This window comes from Gorilla gorilla, chromosome X (genome assembly GCF_029281585.2).
Source record: "Gorilla gorilla gorilla isolate KB3781 chromosome X, NHGRI_mGorGor1-v2.1_pri, whole genome shotgun sequence".
In the NCBI taxonomy this organism is placed as follows: Eukaryota; Metazoa; Chordata; class Mammalia; order Primates; family Hominidae; genus Gorilla; species Gorilla gorilla.
The window spans coordinates 89,269,516-89,293,456 of record NC_073247.2 but is presented as its reverse complement, the minus strand read 5'-3'; the positions used below and the strand labels follow the sequence as shown (position 1 = coordinate 89,293,456).

General features: G+C 35.3%; 1 protein-coding gene across 10 annotated transcripts in view; it reads left to right on the top strand.

The window, feature by feature from the left end:
• Positions 1 to 23,941, top strand: part of ATRX (ATRX chromatin remodeler) — a 282,427-nt gene that overhangs the window by 173,342 nt on the left and 85,144 nt on the right. For 9 of the 10 annotated variants that reach the window (XM_055376622.2, XM_019019449.4, XM_055376624.2 and 6 more), the window contains 4 exons: positions 13,932 to 14,062; positions 14,679 to 14,767; positions 14,915 to 15,084; positions 20,624 to 20,777. In XM_055376622.2, the coding sequence (XP_055232597.1) occupies positions 13,932 to 14,062; positions 14,679 to 14,767; positions 14,915 to 15,084; positions 20,624 to 20,777 (544 nt within the window). Of the gene's footprint in view, positions 1 to 13,931; positions 14,063 to 14,678; positions 14,768 to 14,914; positions 15,085 to 18,700; positions 19,312 to 20,623; positions 20,778 to 23,941 lie in introns of those variants that run through there. The other variant, XM_063702821.1, reaches the window with a different exon arrangement.

The following is a 23,941-nucleotide window of genomic DNA, read 5'->3' as shown; positions in this document are numbered from 1 at the left end:
GCTTTATTCTTTGTGACTATCATTGATAGGAGTAAATATCTAAAGCACTAATTGCCATAGCTAAAATCTAAAAGATACGATTGTTAAATTATCACCTGGTACCATGAATCTTTAAGTTTTAGGGTGTGGGGTATTCTCCTTACCAAATGCAATATTACCCATAGAGTAGAATAACCTGTGTTAAATAGCCTCTTTGAAAAACATTCATAAAAGGCCAAGTGGGTTATATGAATGGCTACTCTGTCTTGATTCTCAGTACAAATCTTCACAGTATTTCTCTTGAAATATCACCTGCCTATTTTACTTGCATTTAAAATGTTTGGTATTTTATCTGTTAAATATTCCAGAAATTTTTTGTTTCTACATTAGGCTTTTTTAGACTGTGGTTACTTTTAAGAAGTTCACCCAAATTTTGTTTTTAACATTAGCAGCAGTTTCATGTTAATTTTAGTGATAATTTATAATATTCGCAGAATGAAAGTCCTAAGGGACTGGCTTTTAAAGAATATTGAGGAAATCTAAAATCCTCTTAATTTTTCTTAGTTTTCTTTTTTTCAGTGTAATTCTATGGTTTGCCTTTTATTGTCAGGTATCAGAAGTTTATAATAACATGTAAGCCTCTGCAATTCAGTAAACACTTAAGGTTTTATAAGCATGTAGATACTTAATTTTTTAATAACTAAATGTTAGTCTGGCTTTAAACTTAAAATCCACACACTGTCTTATTTTGACAACTGTGCAAAAAATAGAACACAGGAAAAGATAGCCCATGGAATGTGAGAAAATATTGCAAAACATATATCTGATAAGGGATTTACATGCAGAATATAGTTGTCCCTTGGTATATGTGGGGGATTGGTTCTAGGACCTGCCTGTGTATACCAAAATTTGCTCATACACAAATCCCACAGAACCTGCATATATGAAAAGTCAAGCATAGGTTTCACATTCTGTGAATACTGTATTTTCAGTCAACATTTGGTTGAAACGAAGTCTGTGTATAAGTGGACCCGTGTGGTTTATACCTTTGGTGCGCAAGGGTCAACTGTATGTAAAGAAGTCCTACAACTCAACAACAAAGAAACAGTCTGTTTCAAAAAGAAGCAAAGGATTTGAATAGACATTTCTCTAAAGAAGATATACAAATGGCCAATAAGCACATAAAAAAATGCTCAACATATCTACTCATTAGAGGAATGCAAATCAAAACTACATTGAGATACCATTTCACACCCATTGTGGTGGCCATTATAAAAAACAAAAAGGAAAATAAGTGCTTATGAGGATGTGGAGAAAGTGGAACCCTGCACATTGCTAGTAGGAATGTCAGATGGTGTGGCTACTATGGAAAAACATTGTAGTGGTAACTCAGAAAGTTAAACATAGAATTACCATTTGATCTAATAGTTCCACTTATAGGTGTACCCAGAAGAATTGAAAGCAGGAACTCAAGCAGATACTGGGACACTTATGTTTATAGTTGCATCATTCATAATGGCAAAAAAAGGTGGAAGCAACCCAAATGTCCATTGATGGATGAATGGATAAACAAAATGTGGTATGGACATACTTCAGTGGAATATTAGCCTTATAAAGGGGGGAAATTCTGACATTTGCTACCACATAGATGAAGCTTGAAGACATTAATGCTAAGTGAAATATATCAGACACAAAAAGGCAAATACTGTATAATTCTGCTTAAAGGTACCTAGAGTAGCCAAACTCTATGAGTAGAAAGTTCTGTTTGGAATGATGAAAAAGTTCTAGAAATAGATTGATGATGTTTGTACAACATTGTGATTATACTTAATGCCACTCAATTGTGTACTTAAAAAGTAGTTAAAACAGTAAATTTTTTATTTTATTTTATTTTTATTTTACTTTAAGTTCTGGGATACATGTGCAGAACGTGCAGGTTTGTTACATAAGTATACATGTGCCATGGTGGTGTGCTGTACCTATCAAGCCATCATCTAGTTTTCAGGCCCCACATGCATTAGGTATTTGTCCTAATGCTCTTCCTCCCCTTGCCCCTCACCCCCCAACAGGCCCCAGTATGTGATGTGCCCCTCCCTGTGTCCATGTGTTCTCACTGAAAACAGTAAATTTTTAAAATGTATATTTTACCAGAATTTAAAAAGTACCCCCAAATGGAGCACAGTAATATGCTTTTGTCTCTAAAAATGCATGGACCCAAGTGCCACTCTTTAGAGATTGATTCAAAAGGTCTGGAGTAGGGCAGATGCAGCTACAGTTTTATGAGCCCTACAGGTGATTTTGATGGACCATCAGCTTAAGAACCATTGCTCCAGATTTTTTTCTTTGGTAAGGGGTGAGCTGAGACCTGAGATGAGTGAACTAGACAAGGGGAACATGGAGAAATGACACTGAAATGTTAACTTTGATGGTTTTCTCTAAGTGGTGGAAATATTAATTCTTTTGTATTTTACTTGTTATATACATTTCTGCAAAATTACAAAATCCAAGAAATATACATATATGTAAAACTTCCATAATCAGAAAAATACTTTAAAGTTTCATTTTGTTTTTAATTGACACATGGTAATTGTACATATTAATGGGCACAGAGTGATATTTTGATACATGTATACATTGTGTAGTGATAAAATTAGGGTAATTTAGCATATCTATCACTTCAAACACTTGTCATTTCTTTGTAGTGAGAACATTCAAAATCCTCTCTTCTAGCTATTTTTTAAAATTTTATTTCTTTTAATTAAAAACATTTATTTAAACATTTTTTATAGAGAGAGATGGGATCTTGCTATGTTGCCCAGGCTCGTCTTGAACTCCTGGGCTCAAGTGATACCCCATCCCAGCCTCCCAAAGTGCTGGGATTACAGGTGTGAGCCACCAGGCTCGCATGAAATAGCCTCATCTGGCTATTTCAATAAGTTATTAAGTTAAATTTAGTGTTTAAAAATATTATGACTAACATTGGAATAGTGTACTTCAAGCTGGGAAAAGAATGTATAATAGTAATTTCCAAATATGGTTGTACTGTCAGAATCACCATTAAATGCAGAACACTACTAAATTTACAAAGATAAAATGATACTAAGTGTTTCTGAGGCTATAGAGAAATGAGCCCTCTTGATGGTAACATAAATTGGACAGTAATTTGGAAAGGGACGTCAAAATTAATTTCAATTGTATGCTTTTTTCCAAAGGAAATGGTCAGAAATGTATGCAGAGATTTATATTAAAAGATGTTAATCTCAGGGTTTGTTTCAAAACTTAGTTTTCTGGCTACAGAAATAGCAATGTGTGTTCATTGTGAAATATATATGAAATATTGAAAGGCACTAATACAATAAAAACTACCTATAATCTCATAAACTAGAAGTTGGAACTGCTAGTTATTTAATATTTGATATCTTGCTTTCCAGTTTTTAAAATGTATGTGTGAAACTTAAATGTCATAAACACACACTACATAAACACACAATACATATACATTGTGTTTATTTACTATATATACATATTTATTTATTTATTATTTTTTTAATGGCTGGAATTATATTATCCAGCTTGTGACCTAAAGTGAACTGTTACTTGCTGTGGCATTATTTATAATAATGAAAAATTGAAAATTAACCCAAATCCTCAACTTTTGGGGATAGTTTATATTATGGTATATCACCATAATCTAATTCCATGCAGGAAGATACATTAAATATTATAACATGGAATATTGTGTGTTAATATTTAGGAATATATAGAATATATTATGTAATAAAGATGAAATAGTACCCATTTCTGTGAAATAAAAAGGATATGTATGAAAATGCATAGCAAAGTGATCAAAAAGATAATGCCACAAAATATTTTTAGTGTACACTCTAATATTTTCAAATTAGTAGAATTGTGTTTATAATGTGTATTAAATTACCTCTTCAAATTGGCTCTATCCCCTTCTCTCTGTTTTGATATGACATTTATCAGCTCTTCTTACTCCATCAACCATGTCTCTTAAGATCTCTTCCACATTCCTGATCATTTTAACTCTGCTGCATTAAGTTAGTATATTCTGACATATCTTCCAGCTAAGTAGTTTTTGTCTTTGGATGTGTGTCTTATGCTATTAAGAGGAATTTAATTGAAATGTAAAACTCAATGGCTTTCTCCTGAGGTCAGGAACAAAACAAGGATGTCACTTTTGCTTCTTATATTTAACATTTTCTAGAGGTTCTGGCCAGGACAATTATACCAGAAAACTAAAAGTATGCCACAGTGTCATGGAAGGGGTAAAACTATTTCAGTTTGCAGGTGACATGATATTATATAGAGAAAAAATTTATTGTTTTAAGTTTTGTGGGTACATAGTAGGTATATATATTTATGGGGTACATGAGATATTTTAATGCAGCCATGCAATGCATAATCACATCAGGGTAAATGAGGTATCCATCTCAAGCATTCATCCTTAAATTCATCCTTAAATGACAAACAAGTCATTTATATTATTTTATTTATTTTAAAGTGTACAGTAAATTATTGTTGCCTGTAGTCACCCTGTTCTATAAAATATTAGCTCTTATTGTACCTAACTATATTTTTGTACCTAATATCCAACTCTCCTTTCCCCCTGCCCTACTACCCTTCGCAGCCTCTATTAACTATTGTTCTACTTTCTATCTCTGTGAGTTCAGTTGTTTTAAATTTTAGCTCCTGGACGGGTATGGTGGCTCACGCCTGTAATCCCAGCACTTTGGGAGGCCAGGGCAGGTGGATGGCTTAAGGGCAGGAGTTCAAGACCAGCCTAGCCAACATGGTGAAACCCTGTCTATAAAAAAAAATACAAAAGTCATGGTGGCATGTGCCTATAATCCTGGCTACTCAGGAGGCTGAAGCAGGAGAATCGCTTGAATCTGGGAGGCAGAGGCTGCAGCAAGCTTTGATCATGCCACTGCATTCCAGCCTTTGTGACAGAGCTGCCTCAAACAAAAAACAAAAAACTTAGCTCCCCAAAATAAGTGAGAATATGTAAAATTTGTCTTTCTTGCTGTTTCATGTTGTTTGAAATGACAGGATCTCATTCTCTTTTATGGCTGCATAGTACTCCATTGTGTACATGTACCATATTTTCTTTATTCATTCATCTGTTGATAAACTTTGGGTTGCTTCCAAATCTTGGCTGTTGTAAACAGTGCTGCAACAAACATAGGAGTGCCAATCTCTTCAATATACTGATTTTCTTTCTTCTGAGTATATATCCAGCTGTGGGATTGCAGGATCATATGGTAGCTCTATTTTGGCTTTTTTGAGGAACCTCCGAACTTTTCTCCATAGTGGTTGTACTAATTTACATTCCCAACAGCAGTGTATGTGGGTTCCCTTTTCTCCACCTCCTCGCCAGCGTTTGTCTGTCTTTTGGATAAAAGCCACTTTAAAGGGTAAGATGATAACTTATTGTAGTTTTGATTAGCATTTCTCAGATGACCAATGATGTTGAGTACCTTTTCTTATACCTATTTTCCATTTGCATGTCTTCTTTTGAGAAATGTCTACTCAGATCTTTTGCCAATTTTTTAATTAGGTTGTTAGAATTTTTTTCCATTTGACTTGTTTCAGCTCCTTGTATATTGTGGTCATTAATCCCTTGTCAGATGGGTAGTTTGCAGGTATTTTCTCCCTTCCTGTGGGTTGTCTCTTCACTTTGTTGGATTGTATTCTTTGCTATGCAGAAGCTTTTTAACTTGATATGATCCCATCTGTCCATTTTTTTGTGTTGGTTGCTTCTGCTTTTGAGGTATTACTCAAGAAATCTTTGCCCAGTCCAATGTCCTGTAGAGTTTCACCAGTGGTTTCTCTTAGTAATTCCATAGTTTAAGGTATTAGATTTAAGTTTTTAATCCATTTGAATATGATTTTTATATATGGCAATAGATAGGTGTTCAGATTCATTCTTCTGCATATGGATATCCAGTTTTCCCAGCACCACTTACTGAAGAGACTATCCTTTCCCCAGTGCATGTTCATGGCACCTGTGTAGAGTATGCGTTCACTGTAGGTGTGTGAACTTGTTTCTGGGTTAATTATTCTGTTTCATTGGCCTATGTGGCTTTTTTTTTTTTTTTGAGATGGAGTCTTGCTCTGTTGCCCAGGCTGGAGTGCAGTGGCACAATCTTGGCTCACTGCAAGCTCTGCCTCCTGGGTTCACGCCATTCTTCTGCCTCAGCCTCCCAAGTAGCTGGGACTACAGGCACCCGCCACTGTGCTGGACTAATTTTTCGTATTTTTAGTAGAGGCGGGGTTTCACTGTGGTCTCGATCTCCTGACCTCACGATCCGCCTGCCTCGGCCTCCCAAAGTGCTGGGATTACAGGTGTGAGCCACTGTGCCCGGCCGGCCTATGTGTCTTTTTTATGCTAGTACCATGCTGTTTTGATTACAGTAGTTCTATAGTATACTTTGAAGTTATGTAATGTGATTCCTCCAGTTTTGTTCATTTATCTCAGGATAGCTTTCACTATTCTGGGTCTTTCGTGGTTCCTTATAAATTTCAGGATAGTTTTTTCAATTTCTGTGAAGAATATTATTGGTATTTATTTCATAGCGATTGCTTTCAATCTGAAGATTGCTTTAGGTGGTGTGGACATTTTAACAATATTGATTCTTTTGATCCATGAACAAGGAATGTCTTTACATTTTTTGGTGTCCTCTTCCATTTCTTGCATCAATGTTTTATATTTTTCATTGTAGAGTTCTTTTACTTCTTTTTTTTTTTTTTGAGACAGAGTCTCTGTCACCCAGGCTGGGGTGCAGTGGTACGATCTTGGCTCTCTGCAACCTCCACCTCCTGGTTTCAGTGATTCTCATGCCTCAGCCTCCCAAATAGCTGGGATTACACGTGTGCACCACCATGCTCCGCTAATTTTTGTATTTTTAGTAGAGGCAGGGTTTTGTCATGTTGGCCAGCCTGCTCTTGAATTCCTGGCTTCAAGTGATCCACCCGCATTGGTCTCCCAAAGTGCTGGGATTACAGGCATGAGCCACCGTGCCCTGCCTCGCTTCTTAAATTCCTGAATATTTTATTTTATTTGTAGCTATTGTAAATAAGATTACTTTCTTGATTTCTTCAAACTGTTCACTGTTGGCATATAGAAATGCCAATGATTTTTGTATATTGATTTTGTTACTTGCCACTTTACTGAAATTGCTGATCAGTTCGAATAGTTTTTTGGTGGAGTCTTTAGTTTTTTTTCTTTCCTAAATATAAGGTCATGTCATCTGCAAACAAGGATAATTTGACTTCTTCCTTTCCCATTTGTATGCGCTTTATTTCTTTATCTTCTTTGATTACTCTCACTAGGACTTCCAGTATGATGTTGAATAACAGTAGTGAAAATGGGCATCCTTGTTGTGTTCAAGATCTTAGAGCAAAGACTTTCAGTTTTTTCCCATTCAGTATGATACTAGCTGTCGGTCTGTCGTATATAGCTTTAATATGTTGAAGTATGTTCCTCTGATACCCAGTTTTTTAGGGCTTTTTATTATGAAGAGATGTTGAATATTATCACATGTGTTTCCAGTATGAATTGAAATGATTATATGGTTTTAATCCTTTATTTTGTTGATAACGATGTATCACATTGATTGATTTCCATATATGTGTGTGTGTGTATATTTATATGTGTGTATGTATGTATTTTTGTGTGTGTGTGTGTGGGGTTTTTTTTGTTTTTTGTTTTTTTTTGTAGAGATGAGGTCTCTTTATGTTGCCCAGGCTTGTCTTGAACTCCTGGGCTCAAGGGATCCTCCTACTTCGGCCTCCCGAAGTGCTGGGATTACAGGTGTGAGCCACCACACTCAGCTGATTTCCATAAACTGAGCCATCGTTGCATCCCTAGGATAAATCCCACTTGGTCATGATGAATGACCTTTTTAATGTGTTGTTCAATTTGTTTTGCTAGTATTTTGTTGAGGTTTTTTGTATGAATGATCATCAGGAGTATTGGCCTGTAGTTTTCTTTTTTTGATGTGTCCTTGTCTGGTTTTGGTATCATTGTAATACTGGTCTCAGAAAGAATTTGGAAGTATTCCTTCTCTATTTTGCAAATAGTTTGAGGAGGATTGGAATTAGTACTTCTTGGAATGTTTGGTAAAATTCAGCAGTGAAGGTATTAGGTACCTGACTTTTCATTTTTTAATTTTTCTTTGTGGGGTGGGGTTGGGACTTTACATGCCATAATATGTTTATTTTGTTTTATTTTATTTTACATTTTCATTTTAGGTTCGGGGGTACATGTGCACATAAATTGGGGTAAATTTACCCATACATGTACCCCTGAACCTAAAATGAAAATTCTTTAGGTAAATTGGGGTCTCTAGGTTTTCTTTGCTTTGGAGACTTTTTATTATTACTTTGATCTCATTACTTGTTATTGGTCTGTTCAGGTTTTGGATTTCTTCCTGGTTCAATCTTAGTAGATTGCATGTGTCTAGGAATTTATCCATTTCTTCTAGGTTTTCCAATTTATTGGCATATAGTTGGTCATAGTAGCCTCTTATGGTCATTTAAATTTCTGTGGTATCAGTTTTAATGTCTCCTTTTCCATTTCTGATTTCATTTATTTGGGTATTCTCTCTTTTTTTTCATAAGTAGTCTGGCTAAAAGTTTGTTGACTTTGTTTATCTTTTCAAAAAACCAAGTGTTTGTTTCATTGATCTTTTCTACTTTTCTACTTTTAAACTTTTTGATGTGTTGTTGAATTAGGTTAGTTAGTATTTTATTGAGGGTTTTAATATCTATGTTCATCAGTGATATTGGCCTATGGTTTTCTTTTCTTTCAGCATCTTTGTCTGCCTTTGGTATCAGGGTGATGCTTACCTCACAAAAAGAGTTTGGAAGTATTTCCTGTAATTCTGTTTTTTGGAAGAGTTTAAGAATTGGTATTCATGGTTTTTTGAATGTTTGGTAGAATTCAGTTTTGAAGCTATCTGGTTCTGGATGATTTTTGTTGGGAGGTTTTTTTTAATTACTACTTATTTCTTTTTCTTAATTTTATTTTTAATTTAATTATTTTGTTCTGTTTTATTTGAGACAGAGTATTGCTCCGTCACCCAGGCTGGAGTGCAGTGGTGCGATCTCAGCTCACTGCAACCTCTGCCTCCCAGGTTCAAGCAGTTCTCCTGCCTCAGCCTCCCAAGTAGCTGGGATTACAGGCGCCCACCACCATGCTTGGCTAATTTTGTGTATTTTTAGTAGAGACAGGGTTTCACCATGTTGGCCAGGCTATTCTCGAACTCCTGACCTCAGGTGATCCACCTGCCTCAGCCTCCCAAAGTGCTGGGATTACAGACGTGAGCCATCTTAATTTTATTTGTATAAATTTATGGGGTACATGTGTAATTTTGTTACATGGTTATATTATAGTGGTGAAGTCAGGGCTTTTAGTGTATCCACAGAATAATGTACATTCTACCCATTAAGTAGTTTCTCATTCACTCTTCTTGTTTCCCCCGACCCTTCCAAGTCTCCATTGTCTATCATTCCACACTCTACATCCATGTGTTCACATTATTTAGCCCCACTTATAAGGGAGAACATGACACTATTTATCTTTCTGTGTCTCAATTGTTTCACTAAGATAATGGCCTCCAGTTCCATCCATGTTACTGCAGAAGACATGCTTTTGTTCTTTTTTATGGCCAAATAGTATTCCACTGTGTATATATACCACGTGTTCTTTGTTCATCTTTTGATAGACACTTAGGTTGATTTCATAGCTTTGCTATTGTGAATAGTGCTACAATAAACATGTAAGTGCAAGTATCTTTTTTTTTTATCTTTTTGATATAATGATTTCTTTTTCTTTTGGTAGATACCTAGTAGTGGGATTGCTGGATCAAATGTTACTTCTGTTTTTAGTTCTTTGAGTAATCTCCGTACTGTTTTTCATGGAGTTTGTGCTAATTTACATTCCCACCAATAGTGTAAACATATTCTCTTTGCTCCGCATCTTTGCCAACATTTATTTTTTGACTTTTTAATAATAGCCATTCTAACTGGGGAAGATATGTCATTGTGGTTTTGATTTGCATTTTTCTGATGTTTAGTGATGTTGAGAATTTTTTCATGTGCTTGTTGGCCATTTGTTATATCTTCTTTTGAAAAATGTCTATTTATGTCTTTTGCCCACTTTTTAATGGAATTATTTGTTTTGTTTTTTGTTGTTGTTTGAGTTCCTTGTAAATTCTAGATATCAGTCCCCTGTTGGATGTCTAGTTTGGAAATATTTTCTCCCATTCTGCAGATTGTTTGTTCACTCAGTTAATTATTTCTTTTGCTGCTTTTTATTTAAGTCCCATTTGTCTGTTTTTGTTTTAGTTGCTTTGCTTTTGAGGTCTTAGTGATGAATTATTTGCCTAGGCCAATGTCCAGAATGATTTTCTCCAGGTTTACTTTCTCTAGGTTACTTCTCTAGGTTTACTTCTAGTATTTTTATTGTTTCAGCTCTTACATTTAAGTCTTTAATCTATCTTGAGTTGATTTTTGCATATGATTAGAGATAATGGTCCAGTTTCATTCTTCTGCGTATGGGAATCCAATTTTCTTAGAACCATTTATTGAAAAGAGTGTCCTTTCCACCGTATATGTTTTTATTGACTTTGTCAAAGGTCAGTTGACTGTCAGTATGTGTCTCTATTTCTGTGTTCTGTATTCTGTTCCATTGATTTTTGTGTCTATTTTTATACCAGTACCATGCTGTTTTGGTTACTGTAGCCTTGTAGGGTAATTTGAAGTCAAGTAATGTGATACCTTCAGCTTTGTTCAAGAATTAATATTATTGGCCAGGCATGGTGGCTCACGTCTGTAATCCTAGTACTTTGGGAGGCCGAGGCAGGCGGATCACTTGAGGCCAGGAGTTCAAGACCAACCTGGCCAACATGGCAAAACCCTGTCCCTACTAAAAATACAAAAAAAAAAAAAATTAGCCGAGCATGGTGGCAGGCACCTGTAGTCTCAGCTACTCGGGAGGCTGAGGCAGGAGAATGACTTGAACCCGGGAGGCGGAGATTGCAGTGAGCCGAGATCGCGCCACTGTACTCCAGCCTAGGCAACAAGAGCGAAACTCCATCTAGGAAAAAAAAAAAAGAATTAATATTATTAAAATGACCATACTACCCAAAGCAATCTACAGATTCAAACCTAACGCTATCAAAATACCAATGTCATTTTTTTGTAGAATTAGAAAAAACAATCCTAAAAGTCATATGGAACCAAATAAGAGCCCAAGTAGCCTTGGTCTCTTTATTTGTAATTGGTCTGTTGAGGCTATTTCTTTTTTATTCAGTGTTGATATATTGTATGTTTGTAGGAATTTATTTCCTGTAGATTATTCAATTTCTTGGTATGTAATTTTTCATACTAATTCTTTATGATCCTTCTTTATTTCTGAGGCATTGGTTGTAATGTCTTCATGTCTATTTTATTTATTTGAGTCCTCTCTCTTTTTTCTTAATAGGCTAAGGGTTTGTTGGCTTGGCTTATTTTTTTCAAAAAACCAACTTTTCCCCCTATATCTTATCTATTATTTGATTTACTAATGCTTTGATCCTTATTTCCTTCCTTCTGCAAGCTTTGGGTTTAGCTTATTCTTTTTATAGCTCCTAGAGGTATAAAGATAGGTTCCTTATTTGAGATCTTTTTTTGACATAGGCATTTATCATTAAAACATTCCTCTTCTTACTAAAGTATTTTCTTTAACCACATTCAAATGAAATTAGAAACCAATAACTGAAGGAAAGTTTAAAAATTTACAAATACATGTAAATTAAAAACATATACCTGAATAACCAATGGACCAAAGAAGAAATCACAAGGGAAATTAAAAAATGCTTAGAGGTTAATGAAAACAAAAACACAGGGTACTAGAATATGGGATATAACTTAAATAATACGTAGAGAGAAATGTATGGTGGTAAATACCTGTATTAAAAAAGAAGAAAGATCTCAAATTTATAATCCAACCTTCTACTTTGCAAATTAAACCCAAAACAAGCAGAAGGAAGGAAATAATAAAGAAATATGAGGAACAGAAAAACAGTAGGGAAAATCATTGAAACCAAAGGTAGGTTCTTTGAAAAGATTAACATAATCGACAAACCTTCCTTCACTTACAAAGTAATGAAAAAAAAAAAGGCACAGCTAAAATAAGTGTCGACTACAGTGGGTCATGCCTATTAATCCCAGCCTATCGGGAGGCCAAGGCAGGACGATCCTTTAAAGCTAGGAGTTTAAGAACAGCCTGGTCAACAAAGCAAGACCCTGTCTCTACAAAAAATAAAAAAAAGAATTAGCCAAACCTGGTGGCATGTGCCTGTAGTACCAGCTTTTGGGAGGCTGAGGCAGGCAGATGGCTTGAGCCCGCAGGAGTTCGAGGTTGCAGTAAGCTATGATTGCATCACTGCACTCCAGCCTGGGTGACAGTGTAAGACCCTGTATCAAAAAAACAAAAACAAAAACAGAAAGAAAAATGACCTAAAGTAAGGAATGAAAGAGTATCACTACTAACCTTACAGAAATAAAAATAATTATAAGTGAATATTGTGAACAGCTGTATGCCAAGAAATTATATACCTCATTTTCATAGCAGTGATTTCTGTTACACAATGGAAATAACCTCTATCAGGCAAAATAATACTCAGCAGATTTTTATGCATTATTAATGTTTCATATCACTACTAAATTTTCTCTCACTCGTGGAGGCAAAATTTGCTAATTATTTAAACAACTTACATTGTTTAAAACCGTGGATAGGAAAATATGTTATTGCTTAAATGCTGTTTTTTCCTTTTAATCAGTTTTGTTCTTTTGCATATTACCTTCTTGATAATTTTATTATATTAATGAAACGTGCATTCATTTTCTTTATGTTTTATAGGAAAATGATAATTCTGTTGAAATTATTCTGGATAGAGCAAAGCTAATATTTACATTTTATACATCAAAAACATAATTTTTGGAAGGTCTTTTTTTTTTTTTTTTTTAAGAGACAAGGTTTTGCTCTGTCATCCAGGCGGGAGTGCTGTGGTGCAATCATAGTTCATTGTAACCTCAAACTCCTGGGCTCAAGTGATTCTCCCACTTCACCCTCCCAAGTATCTAGGGTATCTAGGGCTATAGGTGTGTGCCATCATACCTGGCTAATGTTTTTGTTTTTCTTGGTGGAGACAGAGTCTCGCTGTGTTGTCCAGGCCTGTCTTGAACTCCTGGCCTCAAGCGGTCCTCCTGCCTCGGCCTCCCAAAGTGCTGTGATTACAGGTGTGAGCTACTGTCACTTGCCTAGAAGTAATTTTTTTGAGTGAGCATAGTTGGCGAGAGTCAGTAAAGGACTATCTGCATGGAGCGAAGTTTATTTATAACAGGAGTTTGTAATCTAGGGTCCATGGATAGAATTTAGGGGATTATATGTACCTGGATAAGAAAAAAATTACATATTGATTTCCCTTAACCTCTAGCTAAAGCAGCAGCATTTTTCCCAGTAATGAATAGAGGCAACAATCTATAGTAGTGTTAGTGATAACCATGACTTTGTTACCAAGAGAAATCAGAAATATTTTTACATGTTGTTCCTGATACCTCAAAATCATTTATGTTTATCAATACTTCAGAATTTTAGGTATTTATTAAACCTGTGCATATTTTGTTACTTAATGCATTAATTTTAAAAAGCACATATTTCTGTAGTACAAATTCTTTAATATTTTGATAATTTCTATATGATGGGTTTCTTTTGTAATCCTATTTGTTTTATGTGTTTCAAAACGATATTCCAAGAGAATTTATAAGCTTCTCTACACTGCCAAAAGAGTTTATGTCACAAGTAAGATTAAAACTCCTAATCTAGAAAGTTGGTTGATATAGACAATTTTTGTGTCTTTAACCATATTTCTTTTGATCAGGTGTGGGCAATAATAGTGAAGGTGGAAGAGGAAAGGCAGGTGCAAAGCTTTTCCAAGATTTTCAGATGTTAAGTAGAATATGGACTCATCCTTGGTGTTTGCAGCTAGACTACATTAGCAAAGAAAATAAGGTAAGTCAGGTAACTTAGTTTAAAAGCATCTATTGGAAGCAGAATAAACTTAGACCAAAAATTGACCTACAGACTGTATATTCAAATTTTCTGTTGCTTTGTTTTATTCTATGTCTTATTTCTAATTTCTATATGTCTTGCATGTATTATGATTATAAAAGGAGTGTTAAATGTTATTTTATTGAGCCCATTTTTAAAAACTTTTTATTTTGAAATAATTTTATACTTATAGAAAAGTTGCAAAAATAGTTCTGAGAATTCCCCTATACCTTTGACCCAGTTTCTTTTAATATCAGCATGTTGCATTAGTATAGTAAAGTTATCAAAACTAAGAAATTAACTTTGGTACAATACTATTAACTAAATGGCAGACTTTATTTGGATTTCTTCAGTGTTTTTACTTGTGTCTTTTTTGTTTTCCATGATCCAATCTAGGACCTCCCATTGCATTTAGTAAGCATATCTGTCCTGTCTTCTTTGTCTACTAAAATCTGTAATAGTTCCTCAGACCTTCCTCAGCTCGTGCCAATTAACTTATTCTTAAATGAACATCAATATAATTTCCAATGTAAGTTGAGATATTCTATTAAAATAGTGGTCATTTTTTTTTCTCTAGGGTTATTTTGATGAAGACAGTATGGATGAATTTATAGCCTCAGATTCTGATGAAACCTCCATGAGTTTAAGCTCCGATGATTATACAAAGTAAATCGAATACTTTTTCGTGCCATCCTGTATTGACAAAGTTAAAAACCCTACTTGCTGATTGACCTCTTATAATTGGCGTTTACATCTTTCCTATGCTTTTCTAACAATCTGAATGTGTTTTTTTGTTTGTTTGTTTGTTTTTAGAAAGAAGAAAAAAGGGAAAAAGGGGAAAAAAGATAGTAGCTCAAGTGGAAGTGGCAGTGACAATGATGTTGAAGTGATTAAGGTCTGGAATTCAAGATCTCGGGGAGGTGGTGAAGGAAATGTGGATGAAACAGGAAACAATCCTTCTGTTTCTTTAAAACTGGAAGAAAGTGAGTCTAATGAATGTTGCCTTTATCATGGAACAGTAATTTGGAAAATATCATGTCGTTAGTCCTTTTTTCAGTCACTTACCTGACTAATTGACTCAAAGGAATTTCTTTCCTCAGTTGATGAGTCTAATCAAGTACTCATAATTACAGTAAATATCTGATGAATCTTTAATTATAAGCAAGCTACTCTGTGCTCTCTGGTATATGGGGGAAAGATAAAAAGAAAAACTAATGTTTATTTACTTGTATATACCTAAACTCTATTATTTTCACTACATGTGTTAGCTAACTGAATTCTTGAGCAGGCTTACAATGTAGTTGATAGTTTTAAAAATGAGTAGGATAACTGGTATTCAGACCTAAATATGTCTAATCTCAAAGCCACCATGATATTTTCACTTAACTGTATGGGAATAAATGGAAACATTTCAGATAATCAAGTGTGATTATAGTTAATTTTTAGTCAGTAATATACAGTAAAACTAATTTTAATCATTTAGTCTTTTTTCCTTTGTGATTCTTCATAATCTGCAATTATCTACTTTAGGTTTCCTGTGTATTATGTACAGTTTCTATCACCTCTTTTGTTTTCTTTCTGTCTCTCTTGTGCATGAAAGTGAAGTCTTAGATTGAACTCTGCAGTGGTTTAAGTTGTCTTTACCTATATGTAAGTTGAAGGATTAGTGTTGAGACACTGTATCCTACTAGTGCAGCCTGTATGCCTAGGAGCTTAAAAACTGGGACCAAATGTCTGCCTATTTGAAATAGCAGATAATATGAAGAGAGAACAAGGTAGTGGCTCTAAATATTTGGCATTTGGGAGTTGTGGAGCAAAGCAGTTAACTGTCTATAAGGAGAAGAGAGTTGTGGGGGCCACCTAGGTTAGTGATCCTGTGATCAGATAAACTTGGCTGGTCTCAGGCCTATAGCTGAAATAACTTGGTGATTAATTATTTTAATTTTATTTTTATAATTTCAACTTTTATATTCGGGGGTACATATGCTAGTTGATTAACATGGGTATATTGCATGATGCTCAGCTTTGGGGTATGATTGATCCCATCCCCAGGTACTGAACATAGTACTCAGTAGTTAGTTTTTCAGTCTTTGCCCCCTTTCTCTCTCCCCACTCTAGTAGTCCTCCGTGTCTGTTGCTCTCCTCTTTATATCCATGTGTACCCAGTGTTTAGCTCTTACTTATATGTAAGAACACGCCGTATTTGGTTTTCTGTTTCTGTGTTAATTCACTTAGTATATAATGGCCTCCAGCTGTATCCCTGTTGCTGCAAAGGACATGATTTTGTTCTTTATTGTGGCTGTGTATATTCTATGGTTTATATGTACCACATTTTCTCTATCCAATCCACTGTTGATGGGCACCTGGGTTGATTCCATGTTTTGGCTGTTGTGAATAGTGCTGTAATAAATATATGAGTGCATGTGTCTTTCTGGCAGATTTATTTTCCTTTTGTTTTATACTTGTAATGAGATTGCTGGGTCAAATTGCAGTTCTGCTTTAAGTTCTTTGAGAAATCTCTAAACTGCCTTCCATAGGCGGTGAACTAATTTACAATCCCACCAACATAAATGTTCCCTTTTCTTTGCCCCTTCTCCAGCATCTGCTGTTTTTTGACTTTTTAATAATAGCCATTCTGAGTGGTGTGAGATCGTATCTATCTCATTGTGGTTTGGATTTGCATTTCTCCTGTGATTAATGATGATGAGCATTTTTCATGTTTGTTGGCTGCTTGTGTGTTCTCTTTTGAGAAGTATCTGTTCTTGTCTTTTGCCCACTTTTTAATGGAGTTATTTGTTTTTTTGCTGTTGAATTAAGTTCCTTATAGATTCTGGATATTCATTGTTGGATACATAGTTTGTGAGTATTTTCTCTCATTCTGTAAGTTGTCTGTTTACTCTGTTGATAGTTTTTTTTGTTATTTTGTGTTTTTGTTTTTTTGTTTGCTTGTTTTTTGTTTTTGCTGTGCAGAAGCTCTTTAGTTTAATTAGGTCCCAGTTGTCAATTTTTGTTTCTGTTGCAATTGTTTTTGAGGAATTAGTCATAAATTCTTTCTGATTTGGTGATTTCTTTATAAACATTTCTCTCTTCAGTACCTCCATGGAATAGACAGATGGCAGTCTAACAGTAGACTCTGACTTCTCTTAAGAAATCAGGGGAATAGTAAAAATTAAACTACAAAATTTCTCTTCTCATTCTTCTCTTCTGTTACCCCATAAAACAGTTTACTATCAATGTTCATCTTCTGGATAGATATAAAGAATATTTTTATCAGAATAATAAATTATTATAGTGTAATTTAAGGCAGTGAGAAGTTCCTGTATCTCCTTCCCTGCTGCCCCAATCTGCCTTTTCCACATAAATTCCTCAGTCTCTCATCTCATAATTAAAAATATATAAAGTTTACATGTTCCTGGAAATTATTTTCTTAAAATACTCTTGTTGAATTTTTTCTCATAACTTATGGCTAACAGGAGCAGAAGAGTAGACCAGTCAGTGTGCATCATCCTGTGCTATAAGTGGGTTACGTAAGAGTATACTGAGATTTTTTTTTTTTAAGTGTACTGAGATATTGATCCTTTGTCACTTGGGAGTATAATTAGAATCTGAGGCAGCTGGTTTGCCTCCGTGAATGAGTAGTCTCTTCTATTTTTCCTGGTATACTATATAAGCATTAACGTTTTTTACATATGCCATAATGTGAATGGGTTGGAAAGCACTGGGGGCAGAATGTAGGAGGCTACATGTCGTGAGCCCAAAAACACGCAGGGAAGGCCATCAGTTCCAAAAGACAAATTTTGACCACTTGTCTAGGATTTTTGTTTCATTTTAGTTGTGTGCAGTCAAATATAAGTCATTTGTATATGGATATATTTTATATATTTTTGTGGCTTATATACGTGTATAGTATATTAGAAGCATTCTCCAGAACTAATAGATAATAAAAATTTATTTTTTTCTTTGCATCTAAATTAACTCCATATAAAATGGAGTATATCATAATGTATGGGCATACGTAGCTGGTATTGTATAACTTTAAAAAAATGACTTTCTTACAGTAAATATAAGAAAATCTGAATAGGAAGTATTAAGGGGCTAGTCTGCCTCCTTAGCGCAGTAGGCAGCACATCGGTCTCATAATCTGAAGGAAGTATTAAAGGGCTAACAATGTTGTACCTGGAATTTGAAATGGATATTAAATAATTACCTATAATTGAGCTACAATATGATTTTTGCCACATATTTTATTTTCACGTCAAAGAGTTACTGTTTGCTTTAATCCTTTTGTAATAGCTTTCTCATTTTTCTGAGAAGCAGCATCTTGAATGAGTCATTTAAGTTTAGCTTACATCATCCCCATTTCTGTGTTTTAAATGTTTTATTAGAAGGAGAGTTCATGATCACGAAATGACTATGTAAATTACTTCAAAGTGTTAGATTTATTATTACTTAGGTATTTTTAGAGTAAGCTTCATTGGTAAGCATTTGCATTTTAAAACGTATGTAATTGTATGGATATAAAGTTTTGTGACAGAATCCTTGTATATGATGTAGAGCCGTAATATTAGTACTAATATACCATATTTATTCACTCAACAGATATTTATAAAGTGCTTACTATATGCCCAGACATAAGGAGGGAACTGATAAGCCTAAATGGTAAATTGAAGAAGGTATGCTATGGAAATCCTAGGGAGATGCTAGTCTTGAGACTAGCAGCTTTGATTTTCATTTATCCAGGGACAGGATTTGAGACTTCGAGCCCTCTATAAGTTGGAGAGTTCTGTGACCCCTTCTCAAAGCTGAATCCCTTTAAAGTTTACAATCCCATCGACAATCCAGGGAGTTGACAAGGAAGCTTATCTATTTCAGCCAGGGCTCTTGGTTGGGAAAAATAGTTACATTGAATTTACGGTCATGGCCTTCACCTCACATACTTTATGGTTTGAATTTATATTACTCATAGTCTAAAAGATCCGAAGCTGAAATATTAACTTCACAAGTAATTCTGAGTTGGTGATTCCCTGGAGACCTGGTAGAAGCAAATGTAGAATCACTCTGGAGATATATGACCTTAACCAAGGCTACCCAGAAATTTCACAGATTGTAGCTACACCTGAGAAAATAACCTTAGGAAAAGCTAGGAACAGAAAGTATTAGTAGTCAACCTGAGGAAAGTTAGCATACAAAATAAATGGCATGATTAGATTCTCAAGAACTTCTGATAATAGAAGTATTTGATAAAGACTATAAGTATGTCTAAAATGATATTTTTAAAATTCTTAGTCATAACTTTATGCCAGAAAATTTAAAACTTAAAATACACAATATTTAAGAAAAATATACTCAGCAATGAGCATTCATTGCAGTTATTTCATATTAGCCAAAAACAAGAAACAATCTAGATGTCTATGAGGAGAACTAATAAATGATAGTGTATTCATGCAGTGGAATACTACATGGTAGTTAGAATGATTGAACGGGAGTTCCATGACAAGCATGAGTAAATCTCGCTTTGAGTGAAAAAGTAATTTGTAGGATTTTACAAACAGTATAGCCATTTGTACAGTTTAGTGATACACATGCAGTAAAAAACATAAAACTGCAAAAAATGGTAAATATGTAATTTAGGGTTTAGTTACCTATTGGAAAGGAAGGAAGGAAAAAGAATGGGATCATGTAGGATCATATATTAGGCTTCAGCTTCATCCGAAGTTTTAACAGTGTTAAAATTTGATGAAGATGGAATGTGGAAGCACATTTGTTTCTTATATACTTTTCTGAGTATTTAAATTTTTGTAACAAAATATATTTTAAAATACTTTGCATTAAAAAGCAATTGAGAAAGTGTATAAACATGCTAAACCTGCATATTTCTTATTTTGAATCAAACTATGTTTAAGTCTTTTAATAAATTATTTTATGCTACTTTCTCCTTCCACCTTTCATAGTCAAAGTTTGTGGGGAAAATATATAAGAACAAAATCATTTAATATGATATGCTGATTCTGGGGTCAATTCTTGTTGGCGGTTTCCAGATCCTAGTAGCACAGTGAAATGTTTTCTACCCCCAAGGTCTTTTCTCTCGTGATAACTGAGCCTTTCCATCTCTGTTGATTCCTGTCTCATGGAGTATGTTTGGGGGCATTTTACTCTCTTAGGGCCTGGTGGGAGGGGGATGGTTTCTCTTCTCTTTGTGTCTCTGTCTTTCTGAGCTCCACTCCTACCCCGAGGGTTTGTCTCTTACACTTGCACTCTCTCAGAGTCAATCTCTTGCTTGTTCTCTTATTTGGCATCTCCTTCCTTTCCCTTTTTCTATCTAGAGCTCACTCTTCTGGGATAGTCTCTGTCTTTCTGTGCTGTATGTGCGTGTGCCTGCCTTTCTCTTTTTTCCCTCCCCTCTCCCAAGTCCCCATCAGTTTCTTTCTTACTCTCCCCATGGGTAGGTCTTTTTCTGTCTCTCTTGCTCTCTTTCCATTTCTTTTCTAATTTACCTACTTATGTTCCATTTGTCTTATTTAGGTAAAGCTACTTCTTCTTCTAATCCAAGCAGCCCAGCTCCAGACTGGTACAAAGATTTTGTTACAGATGCTGATGCTGAGGTTTTAGAGCATTCTGGGAAAATGGTACTTCTCTTTGAAATTCTTCGAATGGCAGAGGAAATTGGGGATAAAGTGTAAGTGCTTTACCATATTTATTATATAAATTAACCTTTTGATTATGTTTTTATTGCTTAAACAATGTATTTGAACAAATCTGTTGCTTTTCCTTGCTTCCTAAAGATGTGATTTATTTGGTCATTGTAGTGCTAGGCCAATACAAGCAACTATCTTTTTTGTAAGCCACTAGTTCTGATTGCATATTCAGGTTATTTCTTCAGTGTAAATTTCTGCTTCTACCTATTGCAACTTGAACTTATTTCCTTGGGTAGAGCTCTTAGTTGAAATTTGTGTTTCTCCATCTTCAAAATCATTTTTCGGTTTATGTAGTGTGACTTCTACCGTGTTGCTTTACTGAGATTTCCCCCTGTAAAGTCACTAGTGACCTTCTAATCCTCAAATCTAGTGGACATCTCTCAGGCTTTATTTTATTTTACCTGCTTGATTATTCTTTCTTCTTCTTCTTCTTTTTTTTTTTTTCATTATGAGACAGGGTCTTGCTCTGTTGCCCAGGCTGGAGTGCAGTGGCACAATCACGGCTTACTGCAGTCTTGACCTCCCAGGCTCAGGTGATCCTCCCACCTCAGCCTCTCCAGTAGCTGGGACTACAGGCGCACACCACCATGCCCAGCTAGTGTTTTTATTTTTAGCAGAGATAGGGTTTCACCATGTTGCCCAGGCTGATCTCGAACTCTTGAGCTCAAGCAATTTGTGCGCCTCAGCCTCCCAAAGTGCTGGGATTACAGGTGTGAGCCACCACACCTGGCCTGATTATTCTTTCTTTATCATTTATTCTTTGTTTTTTGTTCCACTTCTAACATTTTTGCCACCATTCCTTTCTTTGCATCTTCACCCCCCTTCAAATTACTTTTCCAAAAACATTATTTTTTTTTTTTTTTGAGACGGAGTTTTGCTGTTGTTGCCCAGGCTGGAGTGCAATGGTGCGATCTCGGCTCATCGCAACCTCCGCCTCCCAGGTTCAAGTGATTCTCCTGCCTGAGCCTCCTGAGTAGCTGGGATTCCAGGCATGCACCACCACGCCCAGCTAATTTTGTATTTTTAGTAGAGATGGGGTTTCTCCATGTTGGTCAGGCTGGTCTCGAACTCCTGACCTCAGGTAATCTGCCTGCCTCAGCCTCCCAAAGTGCTGGGATTACAGGCGTGAGACACCACGCCTGGCCTCCAAAAACATATTTTTAAAGTTTTGAACAAGACTTACTGTCTAGGCTGCTAGGTCCCAACATCTGATTATAAATGATTTTTAAAAGGTATCTGAGATGCTTTTTTTTTTTTTTTTTTGGAGACGGAGTTTTGCTCTTGTCACCCAGGCTGGAGTGCAGCGGCGCAATCTCAGCTCACTAAAATCACCTCCACTTCCTGGGTTCAAGTGATTCTCCAGCCTTGCCTCCTGAGTAGCTGGGATTACAGGCACACACCACCACGCCCAGCTAATTTTGTTTTTTTAATAGAGACGGGGTTTCACCACGTTGGCCCAGCTGGTCTTGAACTCCTGACCTCAGGTGATCCACCCGCCTCAGCCTCCCAAAATGCTGGGATTACAGGTGTGAGCCACTGCACCTAGCTTGAGATGCTTTTAATAAAAATTTTAAATAAGGCTAAAATAAAATAATCTTTTATGTTTAAAAAAATCTCAAAATATGGTCTCAAACAAAAGAGTTCTTCATATTGTCTGCAACTGGAAAATGTTAATAGAGAGAACCATTAGTATAGACATTTAATCCTAACAATTTTTTTCCTTTTCTACTGTAAGACTTCTCTGAGTTCAGTGGTTCCCAGAACCAGCCTTAATTGCTAACTGACTAAAATCAACCTCTTTCCAGTATAGTAACCCAGATTGCAGATTAATTCCAATTTAATAATTAGTATTTCTAAGACTTTAAGTTTTTCACTTATGGGAACTTTCAAGAACTTAATTTGTAGCACAGAAAGAATTGATTCAATTATGTTTTTGATTTTGGGAAAGATAAACTACTGAGGGGTCAAAGCATAGGCCTTGGTCATTTGAGCTGAGCACCAGGAGTCAATTCATTTTCTTACCAACATTCTAGAAGTAGTTAACTGGGAGATAGTAGACTCCAACAGTGTGGAGCTCAGGAAGTCATACAATAAAAAACACTTAAGTGGTTAACTCCAACAGCCGTTTCATAGCTTCAGTTGTTTTCAGTTCTACTAAATCTGAAGATATGTAGCAGGGAATGTTGAAGGATCTTCAGGAGTCATAAGTACCTTCTTCTCCTATAGTATAGCTTTTAGAATAAAAATAAAACTTAAAGCATACTTGCCACAGGTATATTGTTTCTTATATACTGATCTACTTTGTTTGCATATATAAAGGACAATAGAAGACCTCTTATATTCTCTTTCTAGATTTTATTTCTTTTCTAGTGTGTAAGTATGTTATAAATTCTGTCCAGTGGGTTAGACCAGAATAGTCATTTTAGAACTATTTCTCAGAGCCCCTGCAAATTGGTGACCAAAAGGAGAGGGTAAGGGAACAGTAACATTTTTCCTCCTTCTCCCGTAATGCCTAAAACAGCTTGCTTTTATAATTTATTTTATTTGAACTCTACAGAAAACTTGATGTGAACAAATAGTTTTCATGGCTAAAAAGGAGTTAGAAAATTACTAGGGCAGAGAATCAGGAATTTGCAGACATACTTGAAATGTAATGACAAAGTGTTATAGAATGCATGTAATTTTAAATTACTGAAATACTTGTAATAGGGAAACTTTTTACATTCTCTAAACAGTGTCTTTTATAGAGCAGAAGTTTTAAATTTTGATGAAGTCTAATTTATCAACTTTTAAAACAATCATACTTTGTGTCATGTGTAAATAATTTTTTACCTAACCCATGTTATGAAGATTTTATTCTGTGTTCTTCTAAACATTCTGTTCTTACAGTTTTTACAGTTAGATTTATGCTCCATTTTAAGTTATTTTTTGCATAAAGTGTGCAGTTTAGGTTGAAGTTCACTTTTTTTCATGTGGATGTTCAGTTTTGCTAAGACCATTGTTTTTTTTCATGTGGATGTTCAGTTTCGCTAAGACCATTGTGTAGGTTTTTTTTTTTTTTTTTGAGACAGAGTCTCGCTCTGTCACCCAAGCTGGAGTGAGCGATCTCCACTCACTGCAAGCTCCGCCTCCTGGGTTCATGCCA